Genomic DNA, 16,230 nt, shown 5'->3' on the forward strand with positions numbered 1-16,230 from the left:
ATTAGTGTAACCCTTTATAATTACTTTAGAAGTCGGAGGCCTTAAGGTTTTATAATTGATTCTGTTATCGCTGTTTTGTCAAGCACAGTTGGATTGAACATAATAAAATAATATGCACAGATATTATGGCCACTTGATGTCTGTCACTTTAAATGAAAAAGCGTGAATGCTAATCTGTTATTGATGTCAGTAATAATCTTAATACGGGGTAACAGGTTGAAAAACGCAATCGTTTGTCGGCTAAATCGTGTGCAGAGCTGCATGCGTGTGTGTATGAATGGCGTGTGGAGGAGAAGGGGGAAGGGCTGGCAAGCAGCCTGCAGTCAATATCACCATCATCATCATCATCGTTTCATTAGACTTGCCTCGCACAATGGGAACGTCAGTATCTATCAGGGAGCTAATGTGGCAGTGATTCCCAGGGGCGGGAGATATATTCGGCACATCGGGAAACCACTGACAAGATTCATAGATATACAAGAGAGGGATAGATGTGTGAGAGGCCTATTGTTTGCGTGTGAGGAGAAAGTTGTGCGTCAGCCTCACAGTAATCCACTAAAGAAAGAGTGTGTCAGTTATGGAAATAAAAGCAAGGCAGAGGCAGAGAATATGGAATAAGGCGGATAAATGTGATCGTCTTTGTTTCAGTTTCAGTATTATAAGGAGTGCTGAATCCTGTGTGTGTGTGTGTGTGTGGGTGTGTGTGTGTGTGTGTGTCTGTGTGCCAGGTGTGAAATGGAGGGTGAACGGACTACTGCAGACTAGACATTAAGTGTTTCACAGTCTGGTGTTCATCGTCGGCCCATGCAGGCACCCTCCAGAAACAACTGCAAAAACAAAACTGCTACATCTCTGTATAAATTTTACTGCCCCGATCTCCTTCTGTGCACAGTTTAATTAGGCCTATAATTAAAATTGATGAAGATACCGAGATTGGATTACAATGACTAACCCTCTTAACCCACCTTTTAATACTATATATTGATTTTATAGTCTGAATCAGCTATATATGGATCTTTCCTTACATTTTGCACCATTACCAGTGTAATTACGTTGATGAAATATAAGATTTATATACCGAATACACTGACTGATATTTGTATGAGCTGACTGATCCTCTGATTGTGACACATGCATTCATGTCCAGAACAACCAGACTGTGACAAGAACCTAAAGACTTGGTTTCATTTGCATTTCATCATCATGATATTCGCCAGCACCTGCTTCCAAATTAGCCACGTTATGACGCATTTAATCCTCCAGCGATACCACCATTGATAGAGCATCGAACCAAAAACAATCACTCTCCCTGCGGATGTGACAGGAAGTCAAAGGTTATTATTCCCTTCATCCCGTTTTGATCCTTTAATCCTCTGTTCCCTGCAAATTTAAAACGCAGCCATTGACATCAGGCCTGTAATGATCGCTGCACTCAAGCATGAAACAAAGAAACAGCGTCTGCCTGGAGATGGAGGAAGGGAGGAGAGCCACCGAAAACAGTCAGGTCCTTCCACGGCTGTGTCGAAATAAAACACAGCCAGGCAGAGCCCTGAAATAGGCTCAGCGGGGGGAAAAATTGTTAAGAGATCACAGTCTGATGCATTTTATGACAAAAGTGTGAGTAATGAGAAGAGCGGAGAGATTGGCAGGGGGTGTTCATGAAATCTCAGCTGGGAGAAGATCAGCCAATAAAAAGTCCCTCTGGGGTGATTAATCTGACCAATGGTGGGTGACAGCTAAGTGGATTGAAAAGATGTACCAGAAGACAGAAAGATAGATAACATGTACATTTATCCAAGCTAGGCTTTTACTGCAGGGGTTTATACATATGTGAATATGTCCAATGGTTGGATATCAGCATAGAATATTATCATCTTTTGCTAAGCCACCTTGATACACTTCCTGAAGACTGCTTTATCAAATCAACAATTATACTGAGTGCTGTTTTATCAACTCAATACTTCATAACTTTTCCTAACCCCACCTGCAATCTCCCCTATCTATTTGATATGTTAAGTCCTTGTATTTTCAGTGATTGGAGCTGAGTGTCGGTAAAGACATTCCCACTGTTGAGATGAGCTCAGATGATGGGAGTTTTTAAATCTGAACCAAATCTGAAATCAGGTTGCATCACACACTTGAAGAGAAACTAGATATGCTTCTGTCCAGTCTCAAACCTACACACACTACAGGATTTGAAAATAATGGCGCGCTACAGATTATTACTTAGATTAACGTGCCAGATCGGGGGACATACACTACCGCACGTGATTTGTCAATGTAACTGATGATGGAGTCTGCAGTGCAACAACTCGCTGTAAATCTTCTGATGCACACTCCAATCCCATAGGTGGCCGTGATGCAACTGCAAGCTGGTGTGCGAGCCGCAGACCAAGAGAAGACGAAACACGGCATCCGTTCGTCAGAGGGGAGTGGAGGTGAGGTCAGTTTTAATGCCTGTCAGCAGTTGTGTGCTAGCTGATGTTTGCCTAGAGGTACCAGGTGAAGTCGAGACCGGATTTCTCCATTGATTGTCGAGAGGGGTGACTTTGAGGATAAACTGGCATGACGATGTTTGGATCTCTGGGAGCGAGGCTAAAAACAGGCTTTTTATTATTAAATTTTTGATCAACTAACTTCAGTAAAGTTTAACAGCATCAGTCTGTAGATGATCATCTTCATCATATGTGTTGTTTGACTGAATTGGTTATTCCTAATAAACTCAAAATAATCTGGAAATTGAGTGCATATGGGACCATGTATAGCTCACATAACACATAACACATTTCCTGATTTGGCATATTAATTATGCTTAATTTGTTGCCAGGCAACATAATACAGAATACTGTGCCAACAGTCTGTGGGAGATGATTACTGGGTTATAATCATGTTGTTAAAACCACTTTTCAGTTCTTACTATTGTTTTGGCACGTGTCATAGGGGGTCTGTAACCACACTAAGAATGAGGACGTATATCCTATCTCACCTAAAAGCAAAGGTTACGATAACTTCCCACGTCAGAAGAACTGTGCCCAGAGATGTTCTACAGCTCATGTCTTTATTAGTGTTGTGGATACACCAGTAATACTCTGGAAAAGTAAAGTGCCGACACTGAATATGACAGGGAACATTTCAGCCAACTAATCCAGGAATGTACAACTGTTTAATAAACCTCATTACAGTAGCAAACATTGTTCGAGCAAAAAGCTTCACGATATATATATTCCCAGGTTTTGTTTTTCTCAACACAAAATCTTACTGATAGTTAGCATGTTAAGACACAAAAAAAGTTGCATATTATAGTTTTACTCCACTTAACACATTATAATACAGACAATCAGATGTCCCTAGAATAAAAGCTGCCCCATGATCACGGGTTAGCGTTGTGCTTTTTATCATTGACAAAGCACCAGCAGTAGCAGCCGCACTGCCAGTCAAGCCTCCCAGGTGTAGCAGAGTGTCTCAACAACATTCAGTGAGTGAATCACAAGGACATTGCACGGTTACACAACATAGATTGCACTAAAGTTGAAGGCGGTATATTCGGTATTCTTATAGAAACATCTGGATCCATCCATGAGGGAGAATAAGGGGAAGGTACAGAACTGTAACTCAACCCTTCTTTGGTTCACAAATACACTAAAAGACAGAAATGTTATTCAAAACGTTGCAGTATAATACAGCTCAGTTTCCATATAGGAAGGAGGGTACATTACAAATGGAGTAGCAGATAACCTATTCACAATTATAATCTCTCAATATAAATAATGTGATTAATCTACTATACTTTATGCTGGATTTACATATAGGATCTTCTCACTTGTAAAACTAGGACACGTTTGGCACAAAGGCAAGGTAACAATACTTTACACAGTCTACACAAAATTCTCTAAAAACACAGCAATCAAGTACAGTGCTTGTTACAATGACTGTGTTATATATCCCCACCTACCGAAGGGAAATGACAGCTACAGCGATGTGGTTCATCTGGCTTTATAAGTACTCCATATAGCATATATTAATAATAATAATAATGACCACATAATGCTTTGTATGCCAGTGCTTTAGGGTCCCCTACACTGTGCTCTTGATACTTGTGAAAAAATATGTTATTTGTTTTTAATACTGACCAACAGTTATCGGACATCCTTCATAGCAGCTATGTACAGAATCATCCAGATACGCTTGCTATTGCATATTTACATGAAAAGGGCCCCGTGTTAAATGCATCACATTAACATCTCATAGGTTTATTTCCACTTTGCATATGTTTTAGCAAGAATACAACTGTGCTCAGTCATTTTTACTCAGACAACCTGTTGTGCAAATGTTTTGAACCGTTGCTGGAGACAGAAGAGACAGAAACACACGAGGCATATTCTTATTATTATTTGTTGTGCATTGAAAGAAAAGACCGGTAAGCAAAAATCTCTGTGTCTTTACGAGACAAAAAAAGGGGACATGAAGCCGAGCTCAAGGCTCTCCAGAGTTGGAGAAGAAAAAAGAAAAGGTCGTAATATAGAGGTCAGGCTCTTACAGGTCATGCCCCAGTCGCTCAATCTCTTCGACCAGGAAGTCGATGTCTGACCTGGTAGCTGCGGGGTTGGAGATGACCATGCGGAAGAAGTTGACCTTCTCTCCCTGCGGCTGGTAACCCACCATCGTAGTCCCAGACTCCATCATCAATGCCTTGATCTTTGGGGCCACCTTTTGCAGAAATTTAAAAAAAAAAAAAAGGAAAATACTTTATACTAATATTAACCTTAAACATGTACAGTATGTGCAAACAAAACAAAAGCATATCTACATATGTAACTTTACTGTATGAACCTCTAAATACATGCAGGGACATATTGTGTAACTCAATCAAAGGGGAGACTGAAAATTATGTTTAAAAGCAGATTGATGAGTCATCACCTTGTGCAACCTCTCCCGCCTCTCTTCACCATCAGGCAGAATGCGCAGGCTCGGTGGGATGTACCAAAAGCAGACATTGGTGTGCTGCGGCTGATAAGAAACAGTGGGATTAAGGTTAGTATAAAGAGTGGACAAAAACTAAGCCAAATGACCCAATCAATCCTAAAACCAAGTTAAGATATTATTTTTGTAAAAGAGGAAAGCTCACTTTAGAAGAGTAGAGCTTTCCTTTTTTGCTGCATCTTAGAGTTTTGAGTCAGGACTGCACTGAAAACCAGGAAATAATCCTCTCACCTCACTACTGAACACCATCTCAAAGCCCTCTCTGTTCTTTATTTTGTTGAAGAGGTATGCTGACAGATCCAGGCATTTGTCAATGTGCTGCTCGAATCCCTCTGTTCCCTTTTAGGTGAAAAAAAAACAGAATACTTCCATCATATATGGCAGAAAGCTGACAGGAGATCCACTAGGCTGTAGATAAATGCATACCTTTGCTTTCCACATGAGCCAGAACTTGAAGATGTCAACGTGCCGTCCACACTGAATGGCCTTGTCACCCGTGTCATACGTCACGTCGTATTGTTTGTCCGGCTGGAAGAGGTAGCCGGCACACATAGAGTTGCAGCCTTGTAATAATCCCTGCAATGGAAGTGGTTGTGATGAGAGATTAACCGGATGGTCTTTGAGAAAACAGTGTGTGTGCTTAAGGTGGAGTTGGGGGAGAGCCGCAGGAGGGGGAAAAGAAACACACACTCACCCTCTCCCTGACCAGAATGGCGGAGCACTGCAGCGGCACTCCCATCATCTTATGAGGGTTCCAGGTGACTGAGTTGGCTCTGTACAGATATTGGAACAGTAAACACAGCTCTGCAAGTGAGGGTGGATGTGTGTTTGTCAAGACTAGGAATAGATGTAGTAATGGAACGAGACCCATTAAACATTCTTGAAATGCATATTTGTCTTTTGAAAGACATTGTTTAAAGTAGCCAGATTGAAGAAGAGTGTCTATTTACAAGTTTATATAAATTAATGTTTTAGTTAAATATGCTGCTGTTGCATTTGTCCTTATTTATCCTAGTTTGTCAAGATTGATTCCGAATGGCGCGACGCAGCGGTTACATCCACACTAAAAGGTCTTTGTCATACAATTCATTAAGTCCGCACCAGTCATTTCAGGATCAGTTCTGGAAGTCTATCAAGATTTAAGGACAGGACTAGCTAGAGGAAAGCAATTTTTGAAACAATTTCTGTGTTTTCGGGAATGTAGTATGGAAGGAGATTAATTCTAAAAGACTGTTTTTGTGTGAGAAATAACATATTAGTGTGGATATAACCTCAAAATAGGGTGTCAGCTTTTCACTTTATTTCTGCTGCTGATTATTAAAGGGTTAAAATGATCTTGCATAGCCTTCCTTTACCTCTCTACTCCACTGAGCTTGTGCCTGTGCTTCCTGGACATCAGTAAGCCTCCTCCCCACGCGCCCTGCATGGAACAAAACACAGTTAGAATGATAAAGATGCTAATATCGATCATAAAGGCACATCTAGTGATCATTTCTGTATTGAAGATCATCAGTATTATCTTACGTCCACGTGAAGCCACATGTTGTACTTTTCACAGATGTCTGCGATTTCATTGATGGGATCAAAAGCGCCGTAGACGGTCGTACCAGCGGTGGCATTCACAAACATGGGAACATACCCCTGCAAGCACAACACACACAGTTCTTGGCTGAAATCAAGTTCTTTTTCTCCCCGTGATTGTTGACATCAAAGAGACGGGCCAAAACACATTTCTCCAATAATGCATTCTCCGTCTGCGCCTATTGATGGGGCAAAATTGCCTCCCCCATTCCCTCTAGTCTGCACATCACTTTACCTTTGAAGAATTACGTCCAGGAGAGGTGCTTCAGACAGGAGCAGCGTCACATGTGAGCAGACAGAGGCATTAACCTTATTGAAATGGCCTCGCTGCTCCGGAGCACTGAGTGTTTCCTTCTCTACAAGTAAACTCCACAGCTCGTATGAGCATTTCTCTTCTGATAAACAAACCAGAGAGGTCATGTCTGAGTCACCGTTGCCGGCATTTACCTTCTGCCTGGCCTCAATCACTTTGGCTTCCAAATCAGCAGGAATGACTCTCCCTCTGGAAAAGAAGGAGACATAAGTCACCCAGATATTTAATACTTTACAAGACTGCGTGCTTGGAGGTTAAATGCGAAGCAAACCTTTCATCTGTCTTCAAAAGGATCAGGTTCTCTGTTCCAAAGCCCAGAGCTGCACTCGCTTTCTTGATGGAATAGTGGCTCTGCAGGAACAGTCACAATTCATGTTGGAGCTAGGCACTGATATCAGTTGTTCAACTTAGTGTTGTAGATTGTGACAGCGTTGGACTAACATGCTCCGAGGTGAAGAGGACCAGTCTGGGCGCAGCTGCCATGCCTTTGGTCTTGACCTCCGGGAAGAACTTGTACCTGGCGATCATCACACTGTACATGTTGGAAATTGCTCCTCCTGCAGAACAAATCAGAAAGCGCTGCAATTAAGTATACATGTAAAGTAATTCTTCAGAGACATAATAGTACTTTTTACTCCACTACCTTTACTTGGTGACCTCAATGTGCTATGTAAATAATACAAAATATCATAAACAATAAACTATGATGCTTTAAAGTAGATAACACCTTGGACAGAGCTGTTCGTGCTCAGACTGTGGTCATTAACCGCAACATGGAAAACATCTTGGAGAAGTTTTCGGCTTTGCAAAGGCGAATGAACAGATTTGAAGACCAGAATGGACAAATAGAGAAAGTCGTGTCTATTGAAATGCGACTCTTCGCCCTAAACCAAACAATCATAATCTAATCTGCATTCCGGCCTTGGCCAAGGCCGCTGCTGGAACAACAACCCCAGGAGATCACTGCAGTGAGACGCTCTGTCCTATTCCTTCCTCCCTTCCTCACGGACACCTGTTGATGGTTGACTCCGTCTGGGACCCGATCAGGGGCGTCTCCATGGCAACCTGCTGTGTTATCGCGATGACATCCTGCGAACTGAGGCACTGATTGGGAGGCTAGACGAAGTGACTCTCCAGGCTTATGTACACACACCCACGGACACTTATGCACACGTGCACATATGCAATACACCTCCCTAACCCCCAATCCCGGCGCCGAAGATGGCCGCGGCCGAGGATGCCTGTCTGCACTGGAACACCTCCACCCCCCTTTCCCCAGTCCCCCAGTGCAAGTTGTTTTGAGTTCTCATGTTGCAAAGTGTGCTCATATATGCTTATGTTGCTGAGGTTTTTCACCGACACATCAGTAATAACTAAATCCTGTTTTTCTCTGCTTTGCATAATGACTACTCTTATGTTGTGATGCCTACAGTTTCTTTTGCACAACATCCACTTTGACCTAAGTAAAACCTGAGCCTAAATACAAATAGAAATTAACTGCTGAGCAAAGAGAACATGTAGTTATTCAGTGTGGCGTGTGCACAAGATTTTGACATGTTTGCGTAAGGGATCAACGGGCAGCTGCTGAGCTTCTGCTACAGTAGTTGCCTGTTGCGTGTTTTTACCTGGAGAGAATATTCCATCGCCCTCTCCAACTGGCCAGCCAATGATCTCTCTCATCTTTTTCAGTGTCAGCTGCTCCATTAACACGAAAACGGGGGCAATCTCGTAGGTAAACCTGGAACAAAAAGATTAAGAAACCCATTTGACCCATTTTACTTTCACTCTGATCATTTTTGCACTGTCTGTCTCGTTGTATTGTACTGTCTTGCATTGTCTTCTGCGTTTACACTGTCTACAGTTACACTTTATGTAGAAATGTCTTAGTCATGAGTTGGGTAAAAGCCAAATGAATCCATTTCTTTCAGTACCAAACTGTTTTCTTGTCCTAAACGGGTGGTCATATACTAACTAAATGATCTCCTCCTTAAGGTTTTCATTCAGTTCATTTCCCTTTCGCTTAGAAAAACAGACATTCAGCCAGTTACCAGTCTCATTAGACGCACTGAGACAGCTCCAGAAGAACAAATGTCTTCTAGTCTAGTCAGATAAGAGTATTTCAAATATAAACTATGTACCTTTAAAGGGATCATATCAAGTGTTTTTCAAAATTTAAGAATTGCCCGCTGTTATACTCGCAAATCAAACTTTTTTGCGTGCGCCTGTTTTATCCTCTATGAGTATATAATCAGTACATTAAAAACTATCTGCCTCAGAGGACGCCACAGTCAGACTCATCCATCTTCTCCTGACCAATATTCGTCTAATTACATAAGTACTGTATCTGTCTATTCATGCAAAGACAGTGAATTAATCAGTGGAACATTACAGTATGTCGCGTTGTGCCTCGCAGCATCTCGCAGTAATGCTTCTGAAAAACAAATAAGTCAGATGCCACCTCGCAGATGTCGCACATTAATTTCGCCGCATCCGTTCTTGTAGACAAGGCTCACTCATTCTGATTATGTAAGGCCTGGATGTGATTGTCAGTCTATTAGTGTCAATATCTGCCAGGGGTAATTAGTGTTGATTGAGTAATTAATGAAGGTAAATTGTTGTGTAAGCAGCCTCCACCCTGCGGTTCAAGTCATCCATGGTGATGTCGCCAGAAACACTCGAGGGAGCTGCGGGGTTTGGTCTTTTCAACGACATCTGAGGAGATATTTGTTCTCAGTCTGAAAAACGTGTTTGACGACGACTGAGTAAAGTTTGAGAACTGTCTGCGTGAAGTCTGCACATATGTCTCAAACTGAGTATCCAGATGATCATATCATGAAAGCGGAGCTGGGTTAATGGTTAATAAATGCTTTGTTTTCTTTAACAGAAGCTACATAAATGACCATACAGAGGAATTACAGGGATTGTTTTTAACCAGACAACCTGCAATAACTGATCCATTACACATTTGTGAATCATTAATTATCGATTAATAAAATAAAAACAGACAATACTGTAACAGATGATATTACAGTTTAAGGGAATTAACAAAAATGTGTTATTTGATGCTTTTCCACAGTTATATCCACAGTTATCTATTTATTCTTATTTAGACTAAGAAGCACAATGGGAATATTTCCTACAGTATGTGACTGAGGTTAAGTGGACATAGCCTGTGCACTGGATGATTGTCATTAACACCGAGTGATTAATATTGCAAGCTCCATTTAAAACCCAAAGTGAAAGTATGGTAGCAAATTAAATCCCTCAAAGCTACTGCTTCGTTTTCCTGTTTTTTTATTATTCATCTTTATTAAAGATGGTGGGAAATAGAAAAGAGCAAAATGCATCAATGTTTCTGACTTGAATGAAAACCTCTGACATTATGTTTTTTGCATCCTGAACAGCTCTTAGACTTCTGGCTATCTGTTTATGAGGTGCAATAGTGCTATAAAATGCATGCAATAGCTTTACAATATATGTAACAGCTCTTAATATGATGCATTGCAATCCAACAGCTCCATAATCTTCAGCCCTGAGAGCGAGCTGTATCAAGACCTCACAGACAACGAGTCTTAAAAACCTATATGCAAGTTTCACAAAGAAAGGATTTAAATAGAGGAATGCCCCACTGATGCCTGCACACTCTGTTATGTACAGATGGTCCTGTCCCCTCCTCCTGGCATTGTTATGTCACAGGAACCCTAGCATTATATGAAACAAAGACTCCATGTAAACGGTGAATGCTAATCAATATGCAATTTAGTTTGCCTGCAGGGCTGAGTTATGTGACCACAGCCCAAGCGTAGGCCAGCATTGACAATACTGCGGGGGTGCAGCCGTACAAATGTCTTCTTTTGTACTCTCCATTTTCCTGCTTGATTGACAATCTATTAGAGCATGCTGGGGAGACAGTAATTACTGTATGTCACTTCAAGTATTCCTCTAAGAGCTGAAAGCCTCTCCTCTTCATGGGGCATAGAAAAACAATGAGCACAGAAAAAAAGGCTTTCAAACCAGCTACACAAAATGAACCTAATGGCTTCCGAGCTGCACCTACTTACATATTAGTGTTGGCTGTGGAAGTGAGCCACTCTCCTGCCAGTCCCACAATGTCTAATCCAGTGGACAGTTGGTTAAAGAACCTGGGGTGACCTGAGAGGGGAAGCAACAAAGCAACAAAATGCTCAGAAAACAGTTTGTCACCTGAGAATCCGAGAGGGTGAGCTAATGTGGGTTACTGACGCTGCACGTTCAGGCCGTGTACCTGTTCTCACTCCATATTTTAGCGTGTCCCTGCAGTCCACCAGGATCTGCTCCAGAGACTCGGGCTGGTCAGAGAGCTCCAGGTTGAAGCCCTCCATGCCCTCGAGGAGCTGGTGAGGGTGGTGGAAGTCCAGGACCTTGGTGGATCTGTCGAAGGTCTTCCGAATGTAGTTGGTGAGGATTTCCACGACCTCCAGCAGGAACTGCATGGTTGGTTCCTCTCCATTTTTGGCAGGTAGCAGCTCTACAAAACAAACAAGTTCTTGTGTGGTTAATCTTAATTGAGATGATGCTTTCTGGGTTTTTGTGTGTGTGTTTTCTGGTAAAAAAAAAAAATAATAATAAAATAAAAAATCTAGAATCAATTTTTATTCACCACAAATTATGATAAAAGGAGTTTAAACATAATTTGTTCCATTATAATTTACTTTTAAATTATTAAAATCCAGACTGAGATTTCCACACATTCTTCTTGGATGTATTTCTACTTTTTTGTTTAAATGTGTGGCTAAACTTTACTAAAATTCAAATAAATCAAGGCTACCTCTGGCGAACAGATTGGAAAAGTCCGTCTCCGTGCGCCTGAAATGCGCATCTCCTCCGCTGTTATCGCAGGACAGCAGGTTCTTGCCCGTGCGCTCTTTGAAGGAGCTCACGATCCTGCTCCTCTCCTCCAGACTGTTGTTCTTCTGCAGGAATCCTAGACGCGAACAGGAAGAAGAAGAAGAATCCGGAGGATGGTTACACTTCCCATGCATGATTAGAGCTGCAGCTTTTTCACTGTACCAGGCCCACTAAACACCTCTCTTGTGTCACTTCTCCATTTATCTCCTCTCTCTCTCTTGTTCTCTGGAGATCTGCACTGTAGGCCTACTTCATCTCTCTTTTTTAAGAGGGTCCCAGGCTGTCCCATATATGGGCGGGGTGGTGGTGGTCTCTGTGGGAGGTTGAGCCCAGTGACATCAGCGCCAAACTCCAGCCAAGCAAAAATAAATCGCTGTCATGTAGCGGCTGTAAATTCTTATTAAAGCTCCTTAGACATTGTTCACTCCAGTGGGCAGGAAAGAGCACAATCTGCCGATAACAACACGACCCAGAGGCGCGTGTGAGTGATATCCATCGATGGAGGCTTGCTGGAGAGAAAACAGACACATCTGCGCGTCTGGAGATTGCGCGTAAAGCAACTTTTGAGAAATACAATCCTTATTCTATGAAAGTTTTTCTATGAACGGGAATAAATCTTCGTGTTTCTTTCATTGCATTTTGCAGTTTAATAGTCCAGGGTAATTAAGGAAAGCAGCGAAACGTGTCGGTCAAAAATACCAGAAAATTGTGCCGCGCACTGGTGCATGACATTCACCATTATAGTGTCAGTCTGTCCTCGGTTAGTTAGCATGAGACTGAAATAGATTCTCTAAATAGAAAAGATTAAAAAATTAAAAAAAATCCTGCATAATTTTCTAATTTTCAATTCGGGTATAAATTGATGCATCTTTCCATTTTGGATGATGGTAATTTAATAAACTAAATTATATTTTTCATTTTTTGGATGATATTTTAAAATCTTATTCGTAAAGAAATCTGTGATTTTTTTTTCCTGCCTGTAAAATAAGACAGGCCACGAAGCCTAAACAGTCACGCTTGAAGGCATTGCATCTCTTTCTCATAATTCCTATTCTGCAGCATTTTAATAAAAATAAAAAACAATTAAATGAGCAAAAATGCTTACCACATATCTTCATTCCCAATTTTCTAGTACATCCATGAGCAACTCCACACCAGGCATCATAACCTGACAGTATTTAAAAGCACAGATGTAAGAAAAGGCCTCACACAAGACAAATTTCACGCCACATTTTCATTTGCTCATGAAACAAATGTGAGGTTGAGTGACGTGCTGAAACAAAAAAAACTAAATAAAAACAGTGTGTCGAAATTATTTTAACATTTACAGCCGCGCCCTCGGGGGACCTCTCTGGATCTGGATTAGCCCGTTTGCACTGTTTGTCACCGTTAGATGACCCGCAGGCAAGGGCTACAAATTAATTAGGCGTCTGAACCCAAGATCTAATTGAGTGAAAAGATGCTGGGGAAAACGCGAGCGTCGGTGGACATGTGCCGGCTGGCCGGTGACAGATAGAGAATTACTGCGTTATCAAGGGCTTCCAGCCAGAGAGGGGATGGGGGCACCTTGGATGGGAAGCAGAGGCGAAATCCTCAAAAGCAGCAATTTAGGAGAGGAGGGGGAGTAGAGGAGGGGGAGGAGGAGGAGGAGGAGGAGGAGGAGGAGGAGGAGGAGGTGATCAGTCCTATTCCCACATCCCAATTTAACCCTTGCTTTGGATCATTAGATAAATCATTGCCCTCCTCAGCTCACTGGACGCACTTTAACAGATTTTTTTCTCTTTCTCTCTACCGAGCCAGCGGAAATGAGACGGTCAACAAAGAGACAAGTAAAAAACAAAACAAAAAAACAGAGCAGATGTGGCAGACAAATGGGATTCAGGCAAGACAATGCATTTGCAGCTATACAGTCAAGTCAGGTAACGCATGAGCCTAACATGATGCAGACACTGCTATTCATCACCTAACAATACAAAGCCAGTCAGGTAGGTTATTAGAAACACAGTGATAGGAATCAGCCAGGTTTGCTTTTAACAGAAAGTACATTTATCTTTTGAGTTGCAATTTCCCCATTGCGGGACTAATAAAGGTTTTTCTTATTCTTATTCTTAAAAACAAATGTCTGCACCTGTTACATGATTTCAGACCTCTAATCACAGGCAGATTCAGGCGTATTTTTTTTTTAATTTTATTTTTTGCAACGAGGTAGTAGCCATAGCCCAGCGGTCTGCACAGTGCACCCTTCTCCAGGGCTACAATGCTTAAGTGTGCCATTAGGGGCAATTTAACGAGGCTGAATTAACAGCCACTTCAGGGGCAATTTTCATTTTTTTTTTCTTTCTTTCCATGAGGGCACTTTATTCCAGCAGAGCACACTTAACCAAAGCAGACGAAAATAAATAAAAAATAAAATAATTAAAAATACGCCACACCCTACAACATCAATAATAATAATAATAATAATAATAATAATAATAATAATAATCGTTTTTATTGTTAGAATAAAATGTCTTCTGTTGCCTTTCTGGTCTGTCCCTGTGCTGCAGCCTCGGGCTTGTTTTCCAGGCTAATTGTCTTCAGTATAATGTTAGCAGAGGACATCAGCTTCTGACAGCAGCATTCGTCTGTCACACGGATGCCGGGAGGTCCGTATGGTGAATGAAATGCTGCGGTGATTTGTGGCGAAGGAAGCCCTCTCAAATGGCATCGGATTTCTCTCTCTCTCTCTCTCTCTCACACACACACATACTCTCTCTCTCTCTCTCTCTCTCTGTCTCATCCCTCACCTATCTCCTTTTCTCTCCCCCTCGATGGAAATGATTAATGGCACGGCCCCACAAAGTAAATAGCACACGTGAAATAGCATTTTATCTGTGATGGACCTACTTGAGCCCGGCAGCCGTAAATTTGCCGAGTTGGGATCCGGTTCGCCGCCAGAGGAGGAGGCGGAGGTGGTGGAGGGTGCAGACGCCGCCATCACTCCAGAGACCCTGTGCCAAAGTCTTCACCTCGACAAAAAAAATAAATAAAATAAAATAAAGAAAAGCTTGGGCACTTTTTTTCTCTCTCTCTCTTTAGTCCCGAAAAAGCTATTTTTTAAAAAGCTTTACTGTCAGGGAGACAGAAACAAAACCAGCAGGAATATGCCACTGGCTCTTTAACATGAGCAGAGATGCACAAACTTGGGAGACACAGACCTGTAGACGACAGTGGCACACACCATCAAGTTGGTATGCACATTCTGGGGACAAGATGCAAAAGATGAATCGCAATTTAACCATTTCATCCCCACGAACCATTTCAGCATCATATCTCGATGCAGCTCAGGAGGGGTGGTGATTAACAGCACCCACCGAGCTTCACGTTAGTCACCACTGACTGTTCCTCTCTGATCGCTGTCAAATTCATCTCAACTGAACGTGGAGAGGAGGCCATTTAAGAAAATTAAAGCCCCACAAAGGTCAGATTAATTCTTGCTTCATCAAATGAATATGAATGGCATAGCCCAAGTGATCACCAGTAACTTGAATATCACTTCAAGGTGATTATTGCACTAATGACCGAGCTTGCAGGTTAAAGTCAGGCACAAAAAAACATAAGTTAAAAAAAAAAAGAAAAAAAAAAAGACTAGTGCATCTCTTTTTCCAAACCACTCTTCTTCTTCTTTAACATAAAACACTTGTGATTCACATGCAAACAAGCCGATTATGTCACTTAAAGCTACATTTTTTGATTTAAAGAAGCACCTTACACCTTATAAAACACCTGTTAGAGCATCTCAAGTAAAGAGGAGTTTATTTAGTTTTGACTTGCCCCTCAAACAAACAAAGCTACTCACCGTGGTTGGGTGGTTACGTGTGTCCAGGTGAACAGGTACGGTCCCCCCTCCCCCAAAAAAGTGAATTAATCACCAAAAAAAATTAAATCCTGGAGGACAGGCTGCTGCGCTCTTTGGTACACTCCAACAAGACGAAGAACAAAACCTGAGCTCCGCCTGATCCCACCACACAAGGTGACCTTGCCTTTCCCGAAGTGGATTTGATGTGCTTCACATATGTGGCGAGCCCTGTCTGCTTTCTGTCATTGCGCACGGACGAGTCACGGCAAGTAGCTTCGGCTCTGCCTCCACCGGTGCTGCATATTTGTGCAGCAGACCCGCCTGCAGGGAGTCTGCAGGTCTGACACTGAACGGTGCAGCTTTCTGTCCCTAAAAGTGTGACTTTTTCTTTTTTTTTTTTCCCCCTTCAGGTGTTGATTGTCTTTAGATCTGCACAGCACTGGTCTGGATCCTGGTCCACGAACACGGACTTGAAGTTTGATGCTCTGAGCAACACATTACGTGAGGAGGGATCGGGATCGCAGAGGGGGGGGGGGGGGGAGGAGGGGGGAGCGTCTGTTTTGTTCTTGTGGAAAAAAACAAGACGACATTACAGGAGGCGCCACAATAACGACCCTAAACTCTCACCTGG

The 16,230-nt window shown here is 42.1% G+C and overlaps 1 protein-coding gene across 1 annotated transcript; it reads right to left on the reverse strand.

Moving 5' to 3' along the window:
- Positions 1 to 4,079: 4,079 nt before the first annotated feature.
- On the reverse strand, positions 4,080 to 14,808 carry LOC311488674 (glutamate decarboxylase 1). The gene is made up of 16 exons (XM_084545507.1): positions 14,648 to 14,808; positions 12,867 to 12,929; positions 11,682 to 11,837; positions 11,139 to 11,381; positions 10,936 to 11,026; positions 8,500 to 8,612; positions 7,316 to 7,431; positions 7,146 to 7,225; positions 7,009 to 7,063; positions 6,505 to 6,621; positions 6,336 to 6,400; positions 5,675 to 5,753; positions 5,407 to 5,556; positions 5,212 to 5,319; positions 4,918 to 5,007; positions 4,080 to 4,707 (listed from the first exon to the last, which is right to left on the reverse strand). Exons 1-16 carry the CDS (start codon positions 14,736 to 14,738, stop codon positions 4,534 to 4,536), a joined length of 1,791 nt encoding a protein of 596 aa, XP_084401633.1. The 5' UTR covers positions 14,739 to 14,808; the 3' UTR covers positions 4,080 to 4,533.
- Between the last annotated feature and the right edge of the window lie 1,422 nt (positions 14,809 to 16,230).

Source organism: Chelon labrosus (genome assembly GCF_963514085.1).
Source record: "Chelon labrosus genome assembly, chromosome: 5".
Taxonomy (NCBI): Eukaryota; Metazoa; Chordata; class Actinopteri; order Mugiliformes; family Mugilidae; genus Chelon; species Chelon labrosus.

What these genes read in the sequence shown, in the direction of transcription:
- LOC311488674 (XM_084545507.1), bottom strand. Translation starts at nt 14,738, where the DNA reads ATGGCGGCGTCTGCACCCTCCACCACCTCCGCCTCCTCCTCTGGCGGC. An exon ending in CGATGGAATATTCTCTCCAG is followed by an intron (nt 7,432 to 8,499) that starts GTAAAAACACGC and finishes TTTGTTCTGCAG; the next exon opens with GAGGAGCAATTTCCAACATG. An exon ending in GGCTCATGTGGAAAGCAAAG is followed by an intron (nt 5,320 to 5,406) that starts GTATGCATTTAT and finishes TTCACCTAAAAG; the next exon opens with GGAACAGAGGGATTCGAGCA.